The 12,431-nt window shown below is 38.4% G+C and overlaps 1 protein-coding gene across 1 annotated transcript in view; it reads right to left on the bottom strand.

Annotated features, from left to right (window-relative positions):
- Positions 1-12,431, bottom strand: part of ARID4A (AT-rich interaction domain 4A) — a gene marked incomplete at both ends in the record, with an annotated part of 82,992 nt that overhangs the window by 26,104 nt on the left and 44,457 nt on the right. The window contains 4 exons of the mRNA XM_080707156.1: positions 3,767-3,998; positions 4,506-4,603; positions 4,764-4,858; positions 5,602-5,674. Of these exons, the coding sequence (XP_080563282.1) occupies positions 3,767-3,998; positions 4,506-4,603; positions 4,764-4,858; positions 5,602-5,674 (498 nt within the window). The remainder of the gene's footprint in view (positions 1-3,766; positions 3,999-4,505; positions 4,604-4,763; positions 4,859-5,601; positions 5,675-12,431) is intronic.

The following is a 12,431-nucleotide window of genomic DNA, read 5'->3' as shown; positions in this document are numbered from 1 at the left end:
TAAAAATATAAAAATAGGTCTGGGAGTGTAGCCCAGAGGTTGAAGGGTTTCCAGGAACCCCAATACCACCAAAAAAAAAAAAAAAAAAAAAAAAAAAAGACAGAATTGCATCAATGGCAAAAAAGTGAGTTTTTTTTTTTTTAAATGAGGGCTGTGTCAGTAGGAACTTATCCCATCTCTAGCAGACTTGACCTAGCTTCTTTACATGCTCAACTTACGATGAACATGGTGAGCCATTTCGATACCTTCTATATTCCTCTTCAAATCAATCTCTATGCAGTGGTACAATTCCCCTCCACTTACAATATAGATATAGCGAGAATAAAAATTTTAAAAGGAGCCAACAATTTAGGTAGCATTAATTTAATTTACGATGACTATCTCAGTAAACAAGGGTTTTAAGAAGGGCATGGGTATGTTGATAGAAATAATCCAGTCAGTAAAAGATGAATAGTGTATAATTCTACTTACATGAAGTGCTTACTATATCAAATTCACAAAAATAGTAAGCATATGTGGTTGCTAAGGGTTAAGAGAGGATGGAATAGGAAGTTGCTATTTAAAAGGTAGAGGATTTTCACTTTTGCAAGATAAAAAAAAGTTGTGGAGCTAGACACTGGTAGATGGTAGTGATGAATATAAAACATTGTGAACAAAGCCGGGCGTGGTGGCATATGCTCATAATCCCAGTACTCGGAAGGCTGAGACAGTAGGATATGTGTTCACAGCCAGCCTCAGCTACTAAGTGAGGCCCGCTGAAACTTAGTGAGACCCTGCTTCAAAATAAAGGATAAAAGCCGGGCGTGGTGGCGCACGCTTGTAATTCCCGCGCTTGGGAGGCAGAGACAGGAGGATCGCCCAGGTTCGAAGCCAGCCGCGTGTGCTGGCTTAGGAGACCCTGTTTCCAAATAAAAATGTAAAAACAGGTCTGGGAGTGTAGCCCGGAGGTAGAAAGGCTTCCAGGAACCCCAGTACCACCAAAAATAAATAAATAAATAAATAAAATAAAGGATAAAAAAAAAATCGAGCTGGGGGTATAGCTCAGAGGTAGAATGACTCTGGGTTCCATCCCCATACCGCCCCCCCCCCCCACATACACATACACACATTGTGAACATACTTAATGCCAATGAAAAGTATTCTTAAAATGGTTAAGCGTTAAGCTGGGCTGGACATAATGGTGCGTGCCTATAATCCCAGTTTTGGGGAGCCTGAAACAGGAAGATCACAGGTTCAAAGCTGGCCTCAGCAACTTAAGAAACTTAGCAAGACCCTCAGCAACTTAAGTGAAAATCTGTTTCAAAATAAAAAATAAAATGGGCTTGGGGGTGTAGTTTAGAAGTAGAACATCACTGGGTTCAGTTTTCAGTACAGGGAAATAAAATGAAGATGGTAAACTTTATATGGTTTTTTTTTTTTTAAACCATGATTTAAAAAATAAAGTTAAACTTGAAAAAAAAAAGCCAAAAACCAATTTGGTTATTTTATAAAATTTACTAGAAGATACCACTTAGTAGATGATAATCAGAAGAGTCAGTTAAAAAATGATTTCAAGCCAGGTGTGGTGGCGCACGCTTGAAATCCCAGCATTCCGGAGGCTGAGACAAGAGGCCCGTGGATCACAGTCAGCCTCAGCTACTCTTAGTGAGGCCCTCTGCAACTTAGTGAGACGCTGTTTCAAAATAAAGAATAAAGAATAGGGCAGAGGGTATAGCTCAGAGGTCGAGTGCTCCTGGGTTCCATCTCCAGACCCACAAAAAATAAAATAATAAAATAAAATAAAATAAAATAAAATAAAATAAAATAAAAATGATTTCAGAGCCAGGCATGGTGGTGCCCACTTGTAATCCCAGTACTTGGGAGGAGGCTGCAACAGGCAGATTGCAAGTTCACTACCAGCCTCAGCTACTTAGTTAGGCCTTCCACAACTTAGTGAGACCTTGTTTCAAAATAAAGAATAAAAAATAGGGCTGGCGGCATAGCTCAGTGGTAGAATGCCCCTGGGTTCAATCCCCAATACTTAAAAAAAAAAAAAAAAAAAAAAGAAAGGTTTCACAACCAAGTGTCATGGTACTTGGGAGGCTGAGACAGGAGAATTGCAGGTTTCAGGACAGACTTAGCAAAAGTAGTGAGACTCTCATTAACTTACTGAGAGTCTGTTTCAATATTAAAAAATAAAAAATAAGGCTGGAGGCATAGCTTGAGGGTTGAACACCCGAGTTTAATGAAAAGAGGTGATAACTAAAAAGGTGATTTCAGCTTTTCACTAAATAAGACTTCACTGAAAAATCAGACATATTACAGGATTGAATTTCTTTGACTCTGTAATTTCTTTTTCCTAAAAGTTAAAAGCCAGGTGCAGTACTACATGCCTATGATTCCAATAAATTAGGAGGCTGAGATAGGAGGATATCAGGTTTGAGGACAGCCTAAGGACTTAAGATAGACCCTCAGCAATGTAGTGACCCTGTTTCAAAATTAGCTCTGGGGGTATAGCTCAGAGGTAGTATGCCCCTGGGTTCAAGCCCAGTAAAAAAAAAAAAAAAACAAACACCCCAAAACTGATAAGTCTTACTATAAACTCATCATTGGACATCGGTCAGAATAATTGATGACCATTTCTGCATACAACCTATACATTAATGCAGAGGAAGAATGGAGTTGGAGGATAAAACCAATGTTTACAGGGCTAGAGCGGTACAGTGTGCTATGAAGGTATGGAGAAAGACAGGTACCATGTTGTTGTGGGTCACAGGTGTCACAGAGAGGAGAATCACTCATTCAACAACTGAATGCACACGACGTGCTACACATTACTGTAGATGCCTGGGATCTGTCAGTGAAAAAAATAAACACTAATGCCTGCCCCCGAGGAGGATGACTCTAGTACAGAGCAAGGCAAAAGAGGAAAAATAATAAAAAGAATATGTAAGTAAACTATGGATGGATTAGAAGGACCAAGAAAGTGAGGAGGGAGGTTATAATCTGAGATAAGGTGGCTGGTATAGGCTTCAAAGTGCTAACATTTTTAACAAAAGGCTTCAAGGAAGGGAATATATTAGACTGATCCCAGGTGTGAGTGACCTGAACAATGACACAGAGAGAAAACAAGAGAAAGACTTTTTCTAGTGGAGGAAATAATGTGCAATATATTGAGAAAAAGTTAAGCGAGCCTGGCTGAAGCCTAATTAAATACTGGGAAAATAAACTACACTCACTCTATTATAATTTTTGTACATATCTGAACAGGTCCATAATAAAAAAAATATTTTTTATACCTCAGAGCTACATCTCAGCCCTATTGTATTTGTATTATGAAACAAAGTCTTGCTAGGCTGATGAGAGCCTCACTATTTGCTGAGGCTATCTCCTTGAACCTACAATCATCCTGTCTCAGCCTCCCAGGTAGTAAGATGACAAGTGTGCACCACCACACTTGGCCATAATAAAAATTTTAAATGTTTAAAATAAATGAGATAGCTGGGCGTGGTGGCGCACGCTTGTAATCCCAGCATTCAGGAGGCTGAGACAGGAGGATCACAGTTCGTGGACAGCCTCGGCTACTTAGTGAGGCCCTCTGCAACTCAGTGAGACCCGGTTTCAAAATAAAGGGTAAAAAAATAGGGTAGGGGGTGTAGCTTGGATGTTGAATGCCCCTGGGTTCCATCCCCAGACCCGCAAAATAAATAAATAAATAAATAAATAAATAAATAAATAATAAAAATAAAATAAAATAAATGAGATCAAGCTTCCAAAAAGTACTCACCCTTGGAGATTTCAGTTCTACTTCTTCTCTTTCACTTTCACTGTTTGAATCAATATTTTCCTCAGGTTCACTTTTTACTTCTACTAAAGGCATTTCTTGATCTACTTTTAGAGCCTCTTCCATTGATTCTTCTAAGTATTTTTTTTCTACTTTTACTTTTGGTTCATGGTGGTGAATAGTTCTGAATTGAATATTTGCAGAACGGCAGTACTCCTCAAAACCATAGAGATACCTACAGAAATAATATTTCATTGTAAGAAATATTAAGCATTGCATTCAACTTGAATATTGTCATTAAACACATAATTTTAAAAAGCAAAATGGAAATCATTTTTCTTATGGGTGTTTTAGATCAGATTTTAAACAGAAATATTGGTTGTAATATAAATGGCCTTTCTGAGATATCTATGCCTGTGATCGCTGAATATATTGATTACAGTTCTGATATGACGACTGTTTATTTTCAAATAGAATGTTTGATGACATGTACTGATGTCAGACTATAAGTACTGCCTGCGTCTCCAAGTTTGGAAAGAAAATCAGTATAACATAAAAAATGGAGTAAAGTACATTAGAGGCTCGGAAACAACATTCAGTCACAAATGTGTACTAGCCTAGATCTTTTTATACGCTTACTCTAATATTTATGTTCCTTAATTAATGCATTCCTGTTTGTTCACAAATTAAAAGTACAATATTCCCTACAAATATGTATTTTTAATGAATAAACTATACTTACTTTCTATAAGCAGTTTTTACATTGTAGGAAGCAGCTGAATTCAAAATCGGAATGCCAAGGTCCATATAAATCTGCTTCCATACAGCACCACTGTCGATCTGAAAAATTAAGTTTTTGTTACCATTTGCAAAGGAAAGAATCTATGCTGATATTCTGTGTTCTTTAAGAAGACGTGTTTACTAACTACACTGCACATAATAGCAACATTAGATGAGGTGACTCTTCGTTCCATCCACACATATGTCAAAGAACACTTACATTGTCACATCCACCCTGATGATAAACCAGTCTAAAGAGTTTGAAGAGATTGAGATCTTTATAGCCCAAAACAGGTGGTTTGTTGATTGGAGTACCTTTTAATATTAAAGAGTAAAAATAAAACGTTCATTCAAGTGAGAAATAAAAATTTGACAAAAAAAGCTATCAACTTTAATACCCCAAATTTCATTAAGTAAAGACATATGTTAAAGAACCTTAAATGATCTGACACCACAAAACACTTCTCCGTATTCTTTATAGTCTTCTGAGGTCTTTAGATTCTAGGTATTGTACATCTCTCCCCTTCCAAGCCCCTCCCCCTCCCCATAGTACTGGAGATTGAACCCAGGGGCATTCTACCTCCCAGCTACTCCACCAGCCGTGCCCCCCTTTATTTTGAAACAGGGTCTTGCTAGGTTACAGTGAGTCTCGCCAAATTGCTGAGGCTCACCTTGAACTGGTGATCCTCCTGTCTCAGCCTCCCAAGTACTGGAATTATAAGCACGCACCTCCACACCCAGCTGAGGTGTTATGCCTTTATAGCTAGTGAAGTCACCCCTCTGCCAGTGAACTAGGTAAAACTAGGCGAACACTTGTAATCCCAGCATTTGGGAGGCTTAGAAAGGAGGATCACAGTTCGCAGACAGCTTCAGCTACTTAGCGAGGCCCTTCACAATTCAGTGAGATCCTTTTCAAAATAAAGACTAAAAAATAGAGCTGGGGGTGTAGCTCAGAAGTAGAATGCCCCTGGGTTCCATTCCCAGTAACACACACACACACACACACACACACACACACACACACACACAAACATACATAATAAATACAATGAAAATACCTCTGTCTTCCATAAACTTATAAAGCTGTTGGAGGAAGTTGTCCCTCTCTTCAGGATCAAGTTCTTCCTCAGGCTGTAAAGATAAAATATATAAATGTATAGCACAGGTAAATAGAAAGAGACACAATGTCATCTTTTTTTTATGAATCTAATGTGAGAGGATAAAATTTTACTAAAGCTGGAAATACAAATTTTCTCAAAATTCTGTAATTCCAGGCTTTACGCTTTTGTTTTGCTGTTTTCTTAGTGCTGGGGATCAAACCCCAAGGCCACATACATGCTAGGCAAGCACACTCTACCACTAAGGTACATCGCAGCCCTTTAAGTCATATTGTGAAACAGCTGATCTGATGCAACATGAAAATATACGATCCTACTTTATGCCCTTCATCACTATAACCCTGCCGGTGGTATCACCTAGAGGACAAAGAGCAGCCAAGAGGAAAAGATTCCGCAATGGAATGAGAGGCAAGTTATCACCTCATTTGGTTTTGTTCTTTTTCCTCAAACCAAAAAAACTATTGTTGCCTACACAAATATAGATAAATATAATGGTAAACATTTTTATATAAAATAATATCTCATTAATATAATCCAGGCGTTGCAAAGTCACAGTGGCTAAAGCTTTTTGTTTGGATATGTTAAAGTTTTTTAATGCACTTAAGTGTGCCTTATAAATTTTTGTTTTATAAGGAAAAAAAAAGGAAATTTTATTCTGCTCCATACCCATCGCTCATTCTTGTCTCACAGTAGCCTGCGTGTCTCATTTACCTTTCTTATGTGGTTTCTATACTTTATTCTGTAAGCCCTGACAGTAAGACAGCGAAAATTGTTTCTCAGAGAAGAAAACTAGATATATAATTACTAAATACATTTCTTAAAAAAAAAAAAAAAAAAAAACTAAACCCGAGTGTGGTGGCACAGCTTGTAATCCTAACATTTGGGAGGCTGAGACAGGAGGATCTGGGTTCACAGACAGCCTCAGCTACTTAGGCCCTTTGCAACTCAAAGACCCTGTTTCCAAATAAATGATAATAAAAAACTAATGGTGACAGAAGCAATTTTTCCTAAAATTACCTGTGTGTTACTTTTTACTAATTATATATACTTAATAATCTCTTTCTTTACTATCAAGACACTGACTCTAATCAAACAAATGGATTGTGGCTTTTAATAAAATGTTTTCTCATAAATTACTTATAAACTAATATTTGAAAAAATCTTCAAATTTTAGCAATACTGTGAAAAAATGAAACACAAATTATTATTATTATTATTATTATTATTATTATTATTATTATTATTTTGCAGTACTCGGGATCGAACTCAGGGGCATTATACCTCTGAGATACACTCCCAGCCTTATTTTATTCTTTATTTTGAAACAGGGTCTCACTGAGTTGCAAAGGGTCTCGCTAAGTAGCTGAGGCTGTCTGCAAACTGCAATCCTCCTATCTCAGCCTCCCAAATGCTGGGATTACAAGCATACGCCACCATGCATGATGTTTCTTTCATATAAATAATTAAAACTTAATTTTAGGGTACAAGTTTTCTATGTTCTCAGAAAAGAATTTATATTTTTGTCTTTTGAAAGCTATAATCAAAGGAAAGGCAATTTTTAGGCAATAAATATTGATTATTCCATACCCAGAGCGCAGTAGGCACTTTAAAATTGTTATTCTTTTAGAATTTTAATAGCTAATAACATAACCAAAATAATAAACTTGAAGTCAATTAAAATATATAATAAAAAACATGAGGCAATTAAAGAAAAGGGAATGAAATTTTTTTCACATTCTCATTTTCTTTTTCATTTAGCATACTCATTCAGAATGATTTATAACATCAAGATACTTTGAGTTTTGCTGCACATGGTGGCATGTGCCTCTAATGCCAGTATTTGGGAGGCTGAGACAGGAAAATCTCAGGTTCAAGGACAGCCTCAGCAATTTAGCATCAGTGTGTTTCAAAGTAAAAAATAAATTAGGGCTGGGGGTATAACTTTTAATATGTATGTGATAGTGAGGGTGGAACCCAGGGGGCTTTTCTACCTCCGGGCTATACTCCCAGACCTATTTTATACTTTATTTGAAAACAGGGTCTCACCAAGTTGCTGAGAGCCTCACTAAGCAGCTGAGGCTGGCTTCGAACCTGTGTGATCCTCCTGTCTCAGATTCCCAAGCACTGGAATTAAGCTTGTGCCACCACGCTCAGCCCTGGGGGTATAACTTTGAAGTGGAATGCCCCCAGGTTAAATTCCCAAACAAACACACACACACACACACACACACACACACACACACACACACACCACGGAGACTTTTATTACATATAATGGAAATTAAGTGAAAGCTCCAGTAAACCTAAGAATTATTAACAAAGTTAATAATTTCTATAAAGTTAAGAGATTATTTCTTAAAGGTCAATACAGAGAAGGCACTTTTTAGCCCCATGTGAATTTTAAAACTGTGCTTTTACAAGGTTTTGACTACAAATGAGTTAACCCAAAGTAGAAAAAAAAAGTAATCCAATAGGCCAATAGCCCAAGAATCATTTGATAAGGAAGGACATCCAGTATGGAATTACAAAAACAAAAAGCTTATGCCAGACTAGCTATATGCTTTGTCTATATCCTATAATCACAATATTCTGTCCTTAAGACTAAAAGCTCATTCCAGTATTTATGATCTCTCTCTCTCTCTCTCTCTCTCTGGTAATGGGGATTGAACCCAAAGGCATTCTACCTAAGCTACAACACCACCCCAATTTTTTCTTATTTGGTAACAGGGTCTCCATAGGTTGATAAGAGTATCACTATTGGCCGAGGCTGTCTCTGAACCTGCGATTTTCCTGTCTCAGCTTCCCAAGGACTGGGAGTACAGGTATGACTGGCCACGCCCAGCTCTCAGTATTTATGATCTTATGGAGATAAGATTGTTGTATCAAATATATGTGAAAATAATTCTTTAAACAGGCACTGATTTAAAATCAAAGTTGCTGAAGGCATGGTGGAACACACTAGTAAGGCTCTCTGCAACTGCAACTTAGGAGACCCATTTTTTTTTTTTTTTTTGCGGGTCTGGGGATGGAACCCAGAGGCATTTGACCTCCGAGCTACACCTCCTGCCCAATTTTTTATTCTTTTATTTTGAGTTGCGGAGGGCCTCACTAAATAGCTGAGGCTGTCTGCCAACCGTGATCCTCTGGTCTCAGCCTCCTGAATGCTGGGATTACAAGCGTGTGCCATCATGCCCAGCCGGAGACCCTGTTTCAAAATAAACAATAAAAAAGAAAAAATATGGCTGGGGGTATAAATTGGAGGTAAAATACCTTGGGTTCAATCCCCAGTACTGAAAGAAAAAAAAGAAAAGTCAGAGCCATGGGTGGTGGTTCATGCTTGTAATCCCAGTACATAGGAGGCTGAAAAAGGAGGACCTAGGTTCACAGTCAACCTTAGATACTTAGTGAGGTACTCTACAATTTAGTGAAACACTGTTTCAAAATAAAATAAAAAATCTGGCTGTGGGTGTAGGTAGGGTAGAATGGTAGAATGTCCCTGGGTTCAATCCCCAGCAAAACACACACACACACACACACACACAATCAAATTGCTTCCAAAAATAGTAAATAAGCCCAGCATGGTGGTGCAAGCTTGTAATCCTAGCACTTGGGAAGCTGAGACAGGAGGATCGCACAAGTTCGAAGCCAGCCTCAGCTACGTAGTGAGGCTCTCAGAAACTTAGTGAGATCCTGTTTCCAAATAAAGTATAAAATAGGGCTGAAGGTGTAGCCCAGAGGTAGAAAGTCCCTGAGTTCTACCCTCCAGTACCATACACGCACAAAAAAAGTAAATAAAACGAACCAAATAAACTATAAATTAGGAATACATTAAGACTATACCAAACATTTGATAAATTCTTAATTATTCAGAATACATTAAGCTAGATGTGGTGGTACATGAGCATAATCCTAGTATTTGGAAAGCTGAGACAGGAGGATCAGACAACTCTGGCAAATTAGTGAGGCCCTCAGCAACCCAGTAAATCCCTGTTTCAAAATAAAAAATAGTGCTAGGGGCATAGCCCAAAGGTAATGCCCCTGTAACACACACACACACACACACACACACACACACACACACACACACACACACAATGTTTTTTAGTCAGGTACAGTGGCATATAATCTATAATCCCAGTACTTGGTAAACTGAGAAAGAAGGATTATAGGTTTGAGGCCAGTGTGTAGTAACTTAGGCCCTAGTTCAAAATTAATAAAAAGGGCTAGAAGAGCTAGGCATGGTGCAGGCACTTGTAATCCCAGTAATTGATAGGCTGAGATAGGAGGATCAAAAGGTTATCTGCAGCCTCAGCTACTTAATGAGGCCCTCTGCAACTCAGTGAGACCCTGTTTCAAAAATAAAGAATAAAAAATAGAGCTGGGAGTGTAGCTTAGAGGTAGAATGCCCATGGGTTCAATTCCCAGTACTACAAAAGGGGGGGGGGGGCTAGAAGTGAAGCTCTGTGGTAAAACAATCCTGAGTTCAATACCCAGAACCACGAAAAATGAATGAATGAATAATAGGGATAGGGGTGTAGCCCTATCCCTATTCAATTCCCAGTTCCCCCTAAAAGATTTAATAGGTTATCAAAAGTATTTTAGGCTCCATGAAGAACTATGGCCATGAAATTGTGAGTTTAGGTACAGTTACCAGGTACAAAACCAAGACAAAAATGAAGGATTCTATTGACAAATACATGTTTAAGGAGAAATTTCTTTCCTACCAAAAGGAAATAAGTAAAAGATAAAGCTTATTAACAAAATTTTAAATTTATCTGATGGTTTTTTTTTACAAAAATTAACGTTAAAACTATAATTCACAATTATCTTTTAATGTAGCTGTGTAGCTAGTCCCTTTGGACTAGAACTGCTAGAAACACCTACAATTAGAAGAGTGTGCCTTTATGACTTTTGGGTACAGCTCAAATTTGCTATAGGAGGTTTTTTTTTTTTTTTTGGTGGTACTGGGGTTCCTGGAAACCCTTCTACCTCCGGGCTACACTCCCAGACCTATTTTATACTTTTTTTAAAATTTGAGAACAGGGTCCCTTAAGCCAGCGCAGCTGACTTCGAACCTGCGCGATCCTCCTGTGTCCGCCTCCCAAGTGTGGGATTACAAGTGTGCGCCACCACGCCCGGCTTTATCCAACATTTCTACCGGTGTTTATCTACCTCTAGCTCCTCTCTTCTGGTCACATGCTGTGGAATGGGGGTGAAAGCTGGGGCTATTGCGACTCTCAAGGGTTTTAAAGCGGGAGAGGACCATAAGAACAGAGAGTACATGATTGACTAAACTGTGATAAGGAGTCGTCTCTTCATTTAGTCACTATGTTAAGAATAACTACAAAGAGGCAAGAAAGAAAATAAAGGATACAGAAGAGACATGCACAAAACATCAAGAAATTTATAATTTTACTTACTATCAGTCTATACTTTCTAGTATTAGATTCAGTTATCTAGCTAGCTAGCTATGCTACATGACTGAATTTTTTGAATTTGGTGCTATGTCTTAAAATTAAGTTCAAACACATTGATGTTTATGGTAAGTCAGAACTGTGTGAAAACCCCAAGAGTGACTTCTAATAGACAGTATACATGTCACTCCTACTTTCTCTGTGTGTGTGTGTGGTACTGAGGGTTGAGCCCAGGGGCATTCTACTATAGAGCTACACCCCCGGTTCTGTTTTTTATTTTTATTTTAAAACAGGGTCTCACTTAGGTTGATGAGAGTCTCACTAGTTGCTGCGGCTGTCCTCGAACCTGTGATTCTCCTGTTTTAGCCTCCCAATACTGGGATTACAGGCATATGCCATCACGTCCGGCTTCTCTTCTACTTTTATTGCTCTGAATCTGACCGTGGAAGGGGGGTGTACAAATTAAAACAATACATAATATAGAAGCCATAGAAAAGAAAGAAGTTGAAAGAAGAACCGTTGAAGATGCCCTTAAGACACAGGTAACTGTGGCACAATCACTTGCTGGTGTTCATTTTATTCTTTTCCCAAATATATTAATCTGGAAATGAATAATTATTCACTCAGAAATGACACAAATTCTAGGCTGGGCGTGGTGGCACACACTTGTAATCCCCATGCTTGGGAGGCGGAGATAGGAGGATCGCGCAGGTTCGAAGACAGCTGTGCTGGCTTAAGAGACCGTTTCCAAATAAAAAGTATAAAATAGGTCTGGGAGTGTAGCTCGGAGGTAGAAGGGTTTACAGGAACCCCAGTACCACCAAAAATAAATAAATAAATAAATATAAGAAATGACACAAACTCTAGTGAGAATTGACTCTATCATTTCATTGGGATGTGAGATTGATACAACACTACTTAGTTTTTAAAAAGATAATATATCTTTCTTCCTTTATTTCTCTTTTTCTTTCTTTCTGTCTTTTTTGCAGTACTGGGGATAGAACCCAGGAGCATTCTACCTCTGAGCTGTACCCCCAGCCCTATTTTTTATTCTTTATTTTGAAACTGAGTCTCAGTGAATTGCAAAGGGCTAAGTAGCCGAGGCTGTCCACGAACTGCGATCCTCCAGTCTCAGCTTCCTGAATGCTGGGATTACAAGCATGCACCACCACACCCGGGTATATATACGTTCTTTCTGCTCATCTATTAACTTTCTTAGCTAGCAACTCTACTTTCCTGAATACAAATTAAGAGGTTGTCAAAGTTGGTCTTGGTCATGCACAATTGTAATCCCAGTACTTGGGAGGTTAAGACAGGAGGATCTCAGGTTCAAGGCCAGCCTTATTACTTAGTGAG

This window comes from Muscardinus avellanarius, assembly GCF_963383645.1.
Source record: "Muscardinus avellanarius genome assembly, chromosome: 12".
NCBI lineage: Eukaryota > Metazoa > Chordata > Mammalia > Rodentia > Gliridae > Muscardinus > Muscardinus avellanarius.
Note: the sequence above shows the minus strand (reverse complement) of the source record. Positions and strands in the feature narration are given on the sequence as shown.